General features: G+C 37.8%; 1 protein-coding gene and 1 long non-coding RNA gene across 5 annotated transcripts in view; one reads left to right on the top strand and one right to left on the bottom strand.

Moving 5' to 3' along the window:
* The window catches only part of wdfy4 (WDFY family member 4), a 229,389-nt gene that overhangs the window by 137,608 nt on the left and 75,585 nt on the right, over nucleotides 1–16,196 (top strand). For 3 of the 4 annotated variants that reach the window (XM_031905200.1, XM_031905202.1, XM_031905203.1), the window contains 8 exons: nucleotides 251–374; nucleotides 2,205–2,344; nucleotides 3,231–3,472; nucleotides 3,788–3,903; nucleotides 4,563–4,742; nucleotides 7,975–8,096; nucleotides 14,195–14,272; nucleotides 15,145–15,333. In XM_031905200.1, the coding sequence (XP_031761060.1) occupies nucleotides 251–374; nucleotides 2,205–2,344; nucleotides 3,231–3,472; nucleotides 3,788–3,903; nucleotides 4,563–4,742; nucleotides 7,975–8,096; nucleotides 14,195–14,272; nucleotides 15,145–15,333 (1,191 nt within the window). The remainder of the gene's footprint in view (nucleotides 1–250; nucleotides 375–2,204; nucleotides 2,345–3,230; nucleotides 3,473–3,787; nucleotides 3,904–4,562; nucleotides 4,743–7,974; nucleotides 8,097–14,194; nucleotides 14,273–15,144; nucleotides 15,334–16,196) is intronic. The other variant, XM_031905201.1, reaches the window with a different exon arrangement.
* On the bottom strand, nucleotides 9,353–13,251 carry LOC105947750. Its single transcript, XR_001171203.3, has 3 exons — nucleotides 13,212–13,251; nucleotides 11,896–11,993; nucleotides 9,353–10,357 (listed from the first exon to the last, which is right to left on the bottom strand). It is a non-coding gene; the product is annotated as an uncharacterized LOC105947750 (long non-coding RNA).

The raw sequence follows: 16,196 nt of genomic DNA on the forward strand, positions 1-16,196 counted from the left end.
GAAAAAGTGCATTTGCTGCACAAATTGCAGCTGTACAGATGCAAAAAAAAAACTGTTTATTGGATTGTCATCACTGACTTACAGGACAATAAGTAGATTCAAGAACTGATTTAAAACTAACCTGTGCTGCTATGGGACTTTGTGTGGAAATTGCAGTAAAGTGTGTGCATTGTTAAAATAGTATAAATACACTGCATAATACAACTTCTAAAAAGATGATGGGGTTAATGCTCAAATTTAAATTTGTTAGGTATTTCAGGCCGATGTCTCTATTGAAAAAAAAAGTCAGTTTCAAACAGAGATTTTACTGTTTATGATGGACATATTTCATGCTGTCAGCCACCGAGGGGAGTCAGAGAACCCAGAACTACATGGTATGCTGAAACATCATGTTGCTTTATAAGTTAAGATCGCTAACATGTCTTTTATACTGTTTGGCATCCAAGCAACTGCTTGGTCTGTTGTCTCTTTTGTTACAGTAACAATTAAAAAAAATCAGTATGAGCCCCCTGATTAAGAATGCCCTGAACTGAGTTGTTGAGATGCTAACCGATCTTCCAGTGAGCCTAGGACAAACTGCAATACAAATTAATTCCAATGAATTCACTAATGTGTTTTTTCCCCAAAGTTTCAGTCAGGGACATTTTTCAGGGGTAAAAAGTAACATTTACTTACAATATTTCTAGACAAGGAACACCCAAATATAGACAGGGAACACCATCACCCATTTAATCTCTCAGATAAGCGTTGAGAAGTATGAAAACCAGAAGTGACATGACATGACTACCACAAATGCGCATCCTCAAGCAGTTGTGCTGAGGCTGCAGGGAATGAAAGTCTGTCCTCTAAAAACAAACAATACTAAAGTACTGTATGTACAAACTGTATCTATGATAGTAAAACTTTCAATCTGTTATTCAACATATACCAAAAACTACCAAAAACATGTGGGCATGTAGGGGAGAAATCTGCTACTTCACCAAACAAGCAGATGTGTCATGGCCAGGTATATTTATATACACATTTACAGTGGAACTAACAATCTCACTTATTTGACATATAGCAATACACTCTTAGGGGCACATTTACTATTCCACGAATCCGAATCACGAATGGGAAAAAAACGCATTGGAAACGAAAATTTCGGAAGGTCGCAAATATCACGAAAATGCTTACGAAAAAATCGTATTAGTCACGATAATATCGTATTGGCGATCCGAAAGTCATGAAATTTTCGTACCGAACAATTGTAAACAGCGGTAAAACCTTTCCGATTTTTTCGTGCAAACGTCCGAAAAAGTTGTGCGCCGTACGAAAAAGTTGTGCACCGTACGAAAAAGTCGTGCGGATGCCCGAAAAAATCGGCGAAAATACACTCGGAGCATTCGTGCCTTTGTAAATGTGCCCCTTAGAGTGCTAGGTATCATTATAGGCAGCAGAAAATGTTTTTGTTCAGGGGCCAGGGGTAAGGGATTGTTCAATGCAAAATGTGAACTATGTCCTGTCAGTAGTCATGAGCGAATCTGTCTCGTTACGCTTTGCCATAAAATTCGTGAAATGGCAAAAAATTTGCGAAATGCATTTGACGCACGATTTTCTTTTTGTCATCCATGTCTTTTTTGGCTGCCCGCAGTTTTTTTTATATGCAACTGCGCCCTTTTTTTACGAGGCGAAATTTTCAGCGGCAAATTTTCCCTGAAGTTTCACAAAACAATTCGCCAATGGCGAAATGTGAAAATTTGCTGCGAATCCATGCCTGCCAAAAACATTCGCTCATCGCTACTTGTCAGCATTTGAAACCAGAACCAGGTACATGGAACCATGGCTTCCCTGGACTACTGGTTCTGGATCCTTTGCTAGATTTCACATTTTATATAAGATATGGGATATTTTTCCTGTGCTTTGCAAAATAACAATTACAATTTGACAGACTGATTCCTTCTGGAAAAGACATCAAAATTGTAAACATTTCAGTAGGGTGAAAGGAGGAAAGAGTAGGGGAGTTGAGGGGGGACGGCACTCTCCTAACACAGCAACAGACCCAAAGGCAGTAGTATATTACCAAATGCAATTTGCTGTTAAAAGAAAAATCTGATTAAATCTCTATGGTTATCTAGACCTTGATCATACATTTTGCCAACCATAACCATGTCATGTTTACATTTCAAATGATATCTATAACTCAGAAACCTTGGTGTATCCAGCAGGCAATGAGATTTCAGAAGCAGTGGCAATAGCTAACCAGTCATATTTCAGCCAAAAGCTGTTGGAAAAGATGCTTTCTGGAATATATATTGATGACCCATGCAAGATTCCTCTCTTCTTTATCAAGCAGATTACAGCTGTAAGGACCATAGAATTCTTTTTGCATTAAGTCTTCCTCTACTTCTAAAGGCTTGTAACTTGACTTCTTGATGCTTCCAAATGAATTGAAGGGATACTGCAATATCAAAATTGTGTTTCACAAAGTTCATGTTACAAAGTAGTATTTTTTATCTGCATCTGCATCTGAATGTCATGCAACTTAGGGGACAGGGTGGGAAGAAGACATGAGGGGGACAGTGGCGTGGGATGCCTATATTTTTCCTGCCTGTTCCTCATGAATAAAGTTCTGGTGAATGTAGGCAGGGGAGGCAAAATAGAGTTTAGAGACCTGCAGCAACTCTTCTGTGTGCAGGGCGTTAAGTAAAAAATCATGGTAGATTGTACATATTTTTGCACTTTGGACCATGCCCTGCATATAATAAAGGACTAGCGATGAGTGAATTTTTCTGCCAGGCAGAATTGGTGAATTGTTTCATGAAACTTCAGTGAAAATTTGCAGTGGAAAAATTGTTGAGTATCAAAAAAGGTCACAGTTGCGTCAAATTGGGCATGGTCGCAGCAAAAAAAGACGTGGGCAACAAAAAAAAAAAGACATGGGCGTCAAAAAGGACCCCTTACATGTTAGAAATGATATAACATTATATTTCATATATACATATATATATGTCATATTTGTGATTCTATTTGTTGCCATTTTCAAAGGGCACCAGCAAACTGTAAATGCAGCCCCTGTCAAATGACATAATTTGCTTTTTTTGAAACATATAAGCAATACTCAGCTAATACTAATCATCTTTCTGTTTTGCCGTTTCTGTCCTTGTGTCCTTTTTGTCATTTTATAACCAATTATTATTATAATAATACCTAAATGACATTTAATACTTGTGTTTAATTCTTACTTAAAGGTAACACACACCACAGCACCCTGTAACAGGGACAGTCTTTTCACTATTCTATATGACCACCTGAATCGCAGCATTCTGCACTGTTTATCAAGGTCCAGAACCACCCTCTCAGGGATGAAAAATCTGCAAAAAGTCCTGGAGCTTCTCCTCTCTCATTGGGATGTTATCTTTGCCACCTACAATGCCAGCACAAGTTTTCTTGCTTGCTTTCTACACTGTCTTTTTCAGATCTTCTCTGGAAGGTAACTCATCATCTACTTAAGATAAAAGGGAGGCAGTTACTAGTCATCATGATTTGCAAGAGTTTTACTTTATTCGTGATATGGTTCCCTTATTTCATATATAACACTGCTCTTCCTGAAATTTTACTTTGTAATATTAATTTAAGATAGATAACCCAACAGCTTAGGGAATATTATGAAATTGCATGGGTCTATGCAATATTATTGGGGCCCAAAAGTATTTTTAGTCTTAAATGTATAATGTGTTTTGAATACAAAAACAAATTATATAGTCACAAATTAAACTGAAAACATCAAAAACTATTTCTTCCTTAGTTATCCTGAAGGTTTTGGTATTAAATCCAAGGTTCAAAGAAAATCTTGGCAACTAATCTTTCTCTCTGAAGAGGAGGAAGGAGAGGAGCAAAAAGATAGTCCTGACATGCAGGATGGTATGTATGGCAAGGGATGCATTGGTCTGCTCACCCACATATAATCTACTTGCCAAATGATAGATGTTTAAGGCTTATAACAATCACAGAAGGTTGTTTAGCTGCATTTATTATTTCACTAAAATGCTATAAATACAACAGCCCTCACTTACCTAATATGATTGCATAAAGAACAAAAAATAAATCTTAAAATAAAACTTTGGGCAAATACTGTATTTTTATCACTGACATACTTAGCAGGCAGGCCTAAATTTGGGGCAAGGGAATGGCTCCTTGGAGGTAAAACATTAATTAAAGTACAAAAATATTGTTACATTGTGTAACAGTTATAAGATTTGTTTTATTTTAAACATCTGGGTTATCCAGTTTACTGCCTCTGCATTTTTACTAAATCTGCTAGCATCTCACAACGTTTGTCTGTAGTTGCAGGATATTGTATATAAACTGCTAGATGGCTCAACTTTGGCTCTGCTGGTAAAACAAGACCAAATAGCCCTACTAAAAAAATTGACCTTATTTTCCTTAGAACATCTTAGCACATATATGCAGGGAGACACACAGCAATATGTTATATTCAGTCAACCTTTACTTTGGGCTTCTGCTTTATGTAAACTTGTCATCTGGAATTGCTTACTCACCCTATGAAATATTTTTTTCAGCACATGTCCATGTCCTACAAGCAGTGCATAAAGTCTGGGAGCAGCTGATGGTTTATAGAGGCCAGCTATTGGAAGAGTATTACAAGATCGATCTGTATTTTAAACAAGGAGAATGTCAAATATCCCAGGTCACCCCTTTATGGGAGGAAATAGCTTTAAAAGCCTGGCAACAGTATTTAGGTAATTTTTAAGAACACTGGGGTCATCTGGACATCTGCTAGTAGCATTCACTATTATGTAACTATTTCATCAGTTGTAACTGTGAGGGTAAAAAACTCTGCTTGTACTTTCATTTTAAACAAAGGCACAGACATCATATATACATAATATATTTACACACAGTTATCATATCAACCCTTAAGTGCCTCTTCTCCAGTGTAAACAACCCTAACTTTGCCAGTCTTTCTTCATAACTGAGACTTTCCAAACCCTTTACCAGCTTAGTTGTCCTTCTCTGGACCCTCTAACACAATAATATGCAGTTTAAGCACTGCAGACCAAAACTGCACAGCATATTCTAGATGGGGCCTTACCAATGCTCTGTAAATTGAAAGAATAATCCCCTCCTCCCTCAGATCTATGTCCCTTTTAATACAGCTAAAACCTTGTTTGCCCTTACAGCTGCTGCCTGTTCTTTCTCTTGATTATTTATATTTAGTACTCCCTTCACAGAAGAATCAAGCTGGATATGCCACCAGAAGAATTTTGAAACTTTGCCAGCATATTCCTGTGTGAATGATGCATGTAGATATAAATAGGCAAGAAAAAAATGTACATAGGGCGCAATAGTGGTATCATATGTTATGAAATTATTGCAGGTGCAAGATCACTCATTTACTTCAGCACACACACAATCTACTCTGTTTGCCCCTACTATCTCTTATTATATGAAAGACCCTTCCCTGCTAAACTGATAGTCTTCTCCCCAGAAGCCATGCCACTGAACAAATTTTTAAAATCTTGCAAGCATATACTGTACTTAATACCTGTAGGACTTGATACTTCTTAGTAGGAAATGCTAAATACTAATAGTCAAAAGAAAGAGTAGAGAGCACCATTGTATCATTACTTTATGAAATGATTGCAGGAACACTCACTTTACACTTACTGTGCTCTGTAGGCTCTCTGTGTTGTGCCTTGTTACTTTACCTCAGTGCTGTCCAACTTCTACGGTGCCGAGGGCCTGAATTTCTCTAGCATACATGGTGAAGGGCCGCTAATGGAAGACAGTTTTGACCACTCCCCTTTTTGAAACCACACCCACTTCAAACCACACCTATTTTATCACAATGGTGGTAGCACAGCAAAATCCCAAATGCTTGGTCCTTACTGTGGGGATATCAACTATCATTCATATGTGAAAGAATTATGTCATATTAAGATATACCCTTAAATTCCATATGCCTCCTCCTCCCCTGTGGATAGCAGAGCAACCCCCAGTACATAATTACACACCTTAGGGACCATTTAATGGCTATTTCCAACTGCTAACAAACTTCCACAACAAACCCCTGCCAGGTTCACCTCCCACAAGCAGCATAGGGCAAGCAGAGTATGGCACACACAGGCAGCACTCTGCCTGTCCTATGCTGTCTGTGTGTGCCATACTCTGCCTGCCCTACCCTGCCTGTGTGTGCCATACTCTGCCTTCCCTATGCTGCCTCTGTGTGCCATACTCTGCCTGCCCTATGCTGTCTGTGTGTGCCATACTCTGCCTGTCCTACCCTTCCTGTGTGTGCCATACCCTCCCTTACCTATGCTGCCTGTGTGTGCCATACTCTACCTGCCCTATGCTGGCTATATGTGCCTACAGTACCTATGTCTGAGGTGTGAAGAAGTGAACAATGGGGGTGATTACAGTCTGAGCCTGAGGTGTGAACACTGCAGGGGGTGAACAATGCAGAGATTAAAAGGTGTGAAAAACACAGGGGATTACATTTTTAAACAACACAGAGAGATTACAGCCTGAATCTAAGGTGAGAACCATGCAGGGGGCCAGTTAATCTCAGTACTGATACCATTTAAAGCTTACACAAAGGTAAGCCATCAAAGCAGCCAGACAGGTGGGGGGCCACACAGAGGGGGGTCGCGGGCCGCATGTGGCCCGCGGGCCGCCAGTTGGACAGCACTGCTTTACCTCATATGAAAAAGTCTTCTGAGCCAAAACATTCTCCATTGGGTTCAGCAGGCATGATTTTCCATTAACCATCACCAGACCCTGGCAGCTGATTTTTCAAATATCCCTCATTGACTAAATGAATCCCCCAGTACTCACAGTCACATCTTCAGTTTTCTGATTTATCTAAAAGCACATCTTATTTTTTGAATCATGTTTTTTTGCTTTTGGTCAATCAGACAGTACTTGCAACAGGGACATTTGTAAGGTACTGTAATTCGTGGATATTATCATTGTTACAGTTTTCCCCTGATAACAGGGATAATATAAAAATACACACACAAAGAATGTAATTGGGAACTAAGAAATGTAAATGTTATCACAGCAATATAACTGGTCTAGAGTAATATAAATGGACAAAGAGGGATATATACACTTAGCTGTGAGTATGGGAAGGAAAAAACACTATAATGGTGCGATTGGGGATTTTTTTGCACATTGCATATTTTATTTGGCTGTGTAAATATCCATAGGCATCTGCAATCCATTTCAGTGAGTGAGGAATGTAGGCACCCACCTCCTACCCGCCCCATACAGGTGTTCATATGGGTTTTTCATTCAATGCTTTTTGGGATTGAAATGATTGCAGAATGAGCACTAAGGGTCAGTTGTGATGCTTGTGAATGCTGCAGCATGTGTTGTTGTGTTGTTCATGGCATGCTGAGTTTTCAGTTCTCCTTCATTGGCTCTGGTAAGCACTGAAGATTGCCCAAGTTCCAGCAGTTATTGAAATGTTCCTTATCACTTTAAACCTTGCTATGAGGCAAGCTGTGATAGTACAGTGGTCTGTCAGCTGGGGCACCTGTCTACCTGTAAAATTGGGTATAGTTATAATAGTAACACAGTTCACACAAGGCTAGTTAATCATAGCAACCAAAAAGATGCTAACAGGTGACCAGTAAATGCTACATTGTAATTGGTTCCTACTGGTTATTAGATCTGATGCAGCTTTTATTACATTTCCCTCAGGTGCACTTTGTTTTAGTGATATTCTTCACGCTTGGCAACTTCAGTCTTCTCAGTGGTCTGTATAAGAAAACTAGCTATCCATAGGTTGATATGGTTGCTGGAACATGAAAAATACTTGTTACCAAATAATGCCTGTGTTTAGCGAACATCATTTTAATTTATATATGCCATGAAATGACCTGTGCATTGTTTGGATATATTAAAATAAAACTGATAACATGTAATTGTTTGCAGCAAAATGTGATATGTAAGCTGAATATTTTTTAGTATCAGAAAAGAAGACCCTGAAGAGTAAAAACAGAACATCAGCAGGTCCTGGGCAGAGGATCACAGCTGCTGTCAGAGGACTTTATGAAGGAAATGGGCAGGATGCTAAATTCAAGCCACAGGTAAGTATTTATATTATGTGCTTAATATATCTATTTGTTTTACTGCAGCAGACAATAATTCTGCATTGTTAATAAAAAATATGATATGACAACTTTTACTTAAATTAGTCCTTTACTGCCTGCTTCAACACAATTGGTAAGTTATCAAGTGTTATTTAGTAGACAGCAATGTGGGCCAAACAACCTGAGGAACAATTGAAGAGGACAGCCATGCTTTGGCATTCATATTATGCACTGTTATTAATATAACCAGCGCATACTTCTGTGTTTGGCCTTAGCCCTATTCATTGCACTAAAGGGTTTACTCTCTTTTAATGTATTTCTTTATTTATAGTGTTTAACTTATAGGGGCTGATTTACTAACCCACGAACGGGTCGAAATGAGTCCGATTGCGTTTTTTTCGTAAAGATCGGTATTTTGCGATTTTTTCGTATGTTTTGTGATTTTTTCGGCGTCTTTACGAATTTTTCGTTACCAATACGATTTTTGCGTAAAAACGCGAGTTTTTCGTAGCCATTACGAAAGTTGCGTAAAATCTTGCGATTTTTCGTAGCGTTAAAACTTGCGCAAAAAGTTGCGCTTTTTTCGTAGCTTTAAAACTTATGCGAAACTTCGCACCTTTTAAGTTTTAACGCTACGAAAAAGGCGCATACTTCTGTGTTTGGCCTTAGCCCTATTCATTGCACTAAAGGGTTTACTCTCTTTTAATGTATTTCTTTATTTATAGTGTTTAACTTATAGGGGCTGATTTACTAACCCACGAACGGGTCGAAATGAGTCCGATTGCGTTTTTTTCGTAAAGATCGGTATTTTGCGATTTTTTCGTATGTTTTGTGATTTTTTCGGCGTCTTTACGAATTTTTCGTTACCAATACGATTTTTGCGTAAAAACGCGAGTTTTTCGTAGCCTTTACGAAAGTTGCGTAAAATCTTGCGATTTTTCCGTAGCGTTAAAACTTACGCGAAAAGTTGCGCCTTTTTCGTAGCGTTAAAACTTAAAAGGTGCGAAGTTTCGCATAAGTTTTAACGCTACGAAAAATCGCAAGATTTTACGCAACTTTCGTAATGGCTACGAAAAACTCGCGTTTTTACGCAAAAATCTTATTGGTAACGAAAAATTCGTAAAGACGCCGAAAACTTACGCAACTTTCGTAAAGGCTACGAAAAACTCGCGTTTTTACGCAAAAATCGTATTGGTAACGAAAAATTCGTAAAGACGCCGAAAAAATCGCAAAACATACGAAAAAGTCGCAAAATGTTCGTTTTCAAGTCGGAACTTTTCCAATTCGGGTCGGATTCGTGGGTTAGTAAATCAGCCCCATAGTGTTCATTTGGGCTCTAGCCTTGCACTTCAAGAATATGGATATATAGAAGACAAGGGCAGAGACCAACACTTCACCCCTTTTCCTGCCTAAAGCTTAGTAGAGAATAAAATAAAGTTGATGCTGCATGAAAATGCTAATAGTTAATATCCAGGCCTGTTGCCATAGTTAGACTATTCTCTATTCATTGAGCTGGTGGGGACTGTTTGGACCTCTGTGTTCTTGAAATGCCAGGTCCTATTTTGAATCCCAGTCCAGGCCTGTTATAGACGTTTTCAATGCACCAAATGATTGTGCATTTTCCAGTGAGTTAGAATGTTTCAGTGAGAAAGTGTTAACGTTCAGTTAGCTCCTCACTATGAAGAGAAAATATGACGTGCAGTGTATATAACAGGACCTGGTAGCAAGGGTGTCTGTTAACCCACTCCATTCTTCCCAAAGGGTTTAATTTTAGAAATTAGTGATTATGAGAATAAAGGAAATAAATGCTGTTTGAAAGAATCTTACACTGAACCCTGCCTATTACATTCCCAGATTTCCCTGCTAACTCTTCCATAATCCATTGTAACTTCTCTGCAAGTTTGTCTGAGTTTGAGGGGGGATTTAAATCACCCTCTCAGCCCTCTGGCAATGGTTGTGTAAGAGAATGGTGGAGCTGTCTTGAGTTGATGTGATGAGGAATAACAGTTCATGAGTAATGTCCCTTCTCTCCAATCTCCTTGTGCATGAAATGCTCCGCACGGCAGATAGAAGGAGAAAGAGAGAGACAGGCGCCTCAATTTCATGCATTCCTGCGTGAGTGATGTCTCTATTCGCAGCTCCAGATGGCGGGTGCTTCCGTGGGGGAGCTAATGATCTAATGATCTGGCATATTTAGGGGAAAACCAATAACAGCGTGTTTAACCTTCAGCTGCAGAAAGCGTCCCATAGCCATCTCTCTGTGGGAGAAACCAGCAGATATCAATTACAGTGCTCGCTGAGCCGATTAGCTGGAATAATCACAATTAGTTTTAAAAAATAATTAAACAGACCCCAGGGCAAATTGAGGGGGAACATAGAAATGATGACATCACAGGCGATACAAGTCTGGTGGGAGGTGTAGCATCCCCAAAAACTAAGATTGGCTTATTAACCCCGTGGTATCCAGTGTGCTGATATTGTTCTGGTACCACTTGCAAAAAAACATCACATTGTTACTTTCATTGGCACAGAACCACAATCCACAAATCACATTATAAAAAAACAGACAAAACAGCCTTTAAAAGTGCAGTAAAGAACTTCCTAATGGTTATCCTGACACTATTATTTCTATGCAAGGCAGGTATATTGCCTTCTGAGCCCAACTACATGAAATTAAATCAATCAGTTGTTGCCTCCTGACAGAAATCTGTCCTGTAAATTCAATCACTTCTTTTATTATAATGTATATGGGCTTCCTTATCTCTGTCAAAATAGATGCTGGCTTATCCCACATTAATTGAGGCCATAGCAGGCTGTGCTTAACCTCCAGAGTTCCTATGTCAATCCAAGTAACACAGACCCCTAAATATTGGGACCATTGTTAACTAGAAAGGGTCTTCATTTAATCATTTCCTAGAAGCCTGGTTGTAAAGTGGATAAATCTAATTAAAATGCTGCGAATATGTAAAATATGGCACTGGTACAGCTTTTGCTAGCGAATTCCATATTACGGCCACTATAACAATATTATAAAGGTATAATAATATATATAATAATATAACAATATACAGCCATGCTCATCTGTGTTAGGAATAGCTTGAAGAATCAGCTTGCTGCCGTCCTTCTGTCCCCTGTAAACTCTAAAACCGGGTACATGAAGGGTAATGAACATTGCTAATCATCTAATTAAGTTCATTAAACATCTTGTGATGGCAAATGCAGGAGCTGACATTATGTATGGCTGCCTTGGATCTTCCTGCCTTTCTGAGACCTAATTAAAATGTAAATGAGCAGAGTGCCAAAGACAGCAGGGGGAGTGGCAGGGAACTTGTAAAGCTGGGGTAGAAATTCTCTTCTGTTATAAGAACTTACAGTTCCTTTATTAGAGGTCAGGGCTGCACTATGCAAAACTCAGTTGGCAGTACCTGTTTCTTATAAAATTAAATCACAGATTTCAATTGCCCAATGTATTTACTGATAGGCAGTTTTATTTGCAGTTTACATGTATTCTTGCTTGATATGTCTCTGCCATCATTACAATCTTTCTAAATTACTACTAAATGCATATATATATATATATATATATATATATATATATATATATATATATATATATATATATATATATATATATATATATATATATATATATATATATATATATATATATATATATATATATATTTATTTATTTTATATATATTCATGCATTTTTGCAGCAAGGGCCTGTCTAGGGGCTGTTACACACTTGAGTTTTTTTATGCATTGAAGTTTAAAAAAGCATGTTTAAACATACCTAAAACATTTTGACGATTCCCTTCTGCTCATGAGCGTTCAGAGTTGCGTCTTATGGCATTTGCATTTCATCGTGTTTTTTCAGACATGCTGTATTTTCTTGCATTCACGAGAAAACAGAATAGAGGGTTGCTTTTAAAGACTGACAAAAGCGTACTTACAAGCAATATGCATTTTTATGCTCAGAATGTGTTTCTAAACACATAAAAATACCCATCTAAGAGCCCTATACTGGATCAGTGCTGCTAATTGCTGCACTGCAGTAAACTAAATGAAACCTCTAGCACCGCTGTTGCTTATTTATTCAGTTTATTGCAAGATTATTGTGTTAAGCATTAAGAGAAGAATTGCAGGTTATTTACATGGTGATGCTAAAGTTTTGGCAACTTACTAGACACAACTAGTGATGAGCGAATTTTTTCAGCAGGCATGGATTCACAGCGAACTTCCACATTTCGCCATTGGCGAATTGTTTTGTAAAACGTCCATGAAAATTCGCAATGGAAAAATTTGTTGGATGGAACTTTTTTGTCGCACATCAAATTTGGCATGGGCGACAAAAAATAGAAGTGGGTGCAAATGCATTTCGAGAATTTTTCACTAGACACAACAAACAACGTGCATTAGAAGCGCATTACAATAAAGAAAAGGTGAAAATATGGTGTTGTATTTCTTAAATTAATAAAACACCAACAAATGCAAGCTTAAAAATGTGACTATAAATGAAGTTATACATTTTGTCCACCAGTGCAAAATGGTGAGCTGATAATAAATCTAAATAAATGTCACGAAAGCCACCACAGACGTACGTGACCAGGCAGGCAGCTGTAAGGGTTAACACATCAACTACACAGTTTTCCGCTAACTCATGCAATCAAACCCCAAACAGCCCCATCCCGCCTAAACTAAATAAACTGCCACCACCGCATTTAAAGGCTGCAAGCACCCAAGCCTAAAGGTTCTATTGCACACTGACACACACTGAGGCAAATCACCCCAGACTTCCTAGCTAAGCACTCTCGCAGACAATGAAAGTTAGTCTACAGACAACACACAACTTTCCAGCAAGCAAACAAAGGGTTAAGCAGACACACTTTCCTTATAACTAGCAAGGGGTTAAAACACATTTACATACACACTCTTCTTAAGGCATAAAGGTTCATTAGAGCACAAAGAAAAAATTATTAAATTTTATATTTAATAATCCAAAGTGGACAGTGCATATATTATATAAAAACAGGGAATGTTACAAAAAGACATACATGTTGCAAAACAGTTATAAAATAAAAAGAGATAAAAATGCAGAAACCTACATACATCCCCAATTGAATGATCCTATGTAATTCCTGTTTCCGGGGGGATGGAGAAATAGCGACATATACCTCCTGAGCAGCTCGGTCCCCAAAGGCATTTGTCTGGGCCATTGATATACAGTTCACAAGGTTCACACCCCCAGTTTACAAAGTTCACGCCCCCGATCAAATGAGAAAGGTGAGGGCGGGTCACCATTTGGTAACTGGCCGTTCTGTTGACATTTTTATTTTCCAGCTATCCTTAAATACTTATGGGTATTCACCAGAATTATAGAACCATGTGCATTATGTGGGAAATGGAATTCTCTTTTCATAGACACCAGGCCTAACCCATATTATTCTGGTTTTATCAGTTAATCCCACAATGGATCATCATAACACGGGAGTGTTTGGAGTCTGTGGGGAGCCCTAGCTACAAGCTAATGACTGGGCGCCATGATTTTTATCTTTAGTAAAAGGTATTTATTTTATGGGCCTAAGAAATATTAGCTAAGAATCTTCTAAGAAGAGACAGACCCCCACTGTAGCACAGGTATGATAATTTGGTTACCCTTGTTGAATAATTCTGGCACTTCACACCTCACCAGTCAGCTCAACTTCAGTGTCATTTAGGGGGTATTTGTGAATTACCCCCTACTGTGAGGGGTTTACTTCAATTGTGGATTCCAAACAGACTTCTAAATTGAAAACTTAACCCTTTACTCCTGGGTCTAACACGACAATAAATAAAAACAAAACAACTCTATAGAAGTAGAGCAAGACATTGGATTCAGGTTACTTGATAGCATTCCTGAAGAACTATATATGGCTTCTGTCTCCTAAAAAACTATTATGGGACACATAGCCACACACAGCCCATCCAGCTGGTAAAATACTAACTAGGTGGCAACCATAACAGAAGATACACTCTAACCTGCATAACAACCAGCATTATCTTTATATTCCTTCTCAGGGGTCATTTTTTAATGTATTCACTTAATTTTTTAGGAAGCTGCTTCCTCTCTGAATGAATGCAGGAGAATAGCACAAGACTTATTTGAATGTCTGTACAGAGATAATCAAGAGGTAATGCAAATTTTGTGTGAAACACAAGTCATGTCCTTGGACTCGAGTTTGGTAAACTCAATTTCTAGACCACCTCCCCCAAAACCCCAATTATACATGTATCTCAAATTGGGTGGAAAGGCTAAGCCTTGATCTGTTAACATAAGATACCTAATTAGAGTGCACCCAGGTTTTTATTTATGCAAAAAAATGTCAGTTTAGCGAAAGAAAAAAATTTACAATTGTGTATCTCTTCCTATAAATATGCATAGAAAAACTGCAAAACAATTTATCCTCATTACTGGATGAATAGCATTTCTCATATGCATACACATATGCCTACTTTTGATGCTAGTGTTGTACATCAACAATAAACATAAATTAATACAATGTAAGGTGATTTACCCTTGAAAGAAAAAATTGGTATTGTTTTCATGAATTCTTACAATTTCCCTGCAACACCATAACTAAACTGAAAGTGTTGCAGATGTATAAAAGGAAGGAAGCTCAGAAAACTTCATAAAGACTAAGTTCCCTAATGTTCGATAGTGAAAACTCCCAGCATCCCTCATACCTGCCTATAAAGATTATAGTATTCTACAAATAAATAATTAATGTCTCTTTTACTGTAAGTCTAATATGGACCAATATGAAAGTGAAAACAAATTACCAATACTTTAGGGAAAATGAACAACTTTATTTGAATGCAATCTGCATATATTGTTAAGACAAAACGAGCCCTGTTAATCATTTCCATGGTAAAGTAGACATTGCACTTTAAACTAACAACCATTTACTTACTTTACCACCTCATTTTGTGTGATTAAAAGTTTTTTTGCGCTTTATTCTAGCCTACAGGTTTTATTATATTTAATCTGGATTGTCTTAAACAGATACAGCAATGTCAATATATGGCTGCCTGCAGGGACTGGTCCGAGCAAGAGCAAGAGTTGCTCTCAGAAGTTGGAGTCTGGGGGTTGCTTCAGAATCACACTGAGCACAAGTGGGAATTGAGTCCTAGTGAGGGTCCATGGCATATCAGAAAAAGGATGCAGCCATTTCAAAGAAAACTGGAAATACTGGTATATATATATATATATATATATATATGTATATGCATTCCTAATATGTTACTTAGAACCTACCTGCCAAGATAGAGTTTCTCTGAGTGGAAATATATTTCTCTAGTGTGTAAACGAGAGAAGGTAAGTCACCATCTTTTTCTTGGAACTCCTCAATTACAGAAAGAGGATGTAGTCCAGTGTTTTTGGGTGAATTCCCTAGTGAACAGCATGCTCTGAGCAAGGAAGCCTTAGAAGAATCTTAATTGGGACTAAGGGATACCATGAAGGAGGACTTGGTAGATAAAGGAAAATCCTCTATCCTGTAAGTTCTCTATGATTGCAGGATAGTCAGCGTATTTAAAGAATTGATTTGGCTCATTTGAGGAATGTGAGTGAGTAATCCACCAGCCTAGGGACTCTATGCATTTAAATGATTATCTTCGTAGCCCAGTAATTAGGCTTTATATAATGTCTGTATTTGAAACCAATGTGTAAAATACTGTAACCAAAAAGCCATTTATTTACTCTAAATAATTAATCTATAACAACACCTCTTCTTGTTGATAAATTGTTATTGACTGATTCATTTGATATATTACATTTAAGGGGTTAGAAGTTTAATTGTGATCTGTCCTGGGTAAATATTATATGATTAAATGAATAGATAGATACTGTAGATAGATAGATAGATAGATAGAGAGATAGATAGACATTATAGTTAAAGCTCATCATGTGTATAAATCATTTTTTAAAAAAAGGCTAAGTAGATTATTTACAACAATATATGATGTAAAAATGTCAGCACAAGTGAAAGAAGCATACAGCTACAGTGTCTTCTGGCCTTCTGTCAAGACTTGTGAAATACAACTACAGTACAGTTG

This window comes from Xenopus tropicalis, chromosome 7 (assembly GCF_000004195.4).
Source record: "Xenopus tropicalis strain Nigerian chromosome 7, UCB_Xtro_10.0, whole genome shotgun sequence".
In the NCBI taxonomy this organism is placed as follows: Eukaryota; Metazoa; Chordata; class Amphibia; order Anura; family Pipidae; genus Xenopus; species Xenopus tropicalis.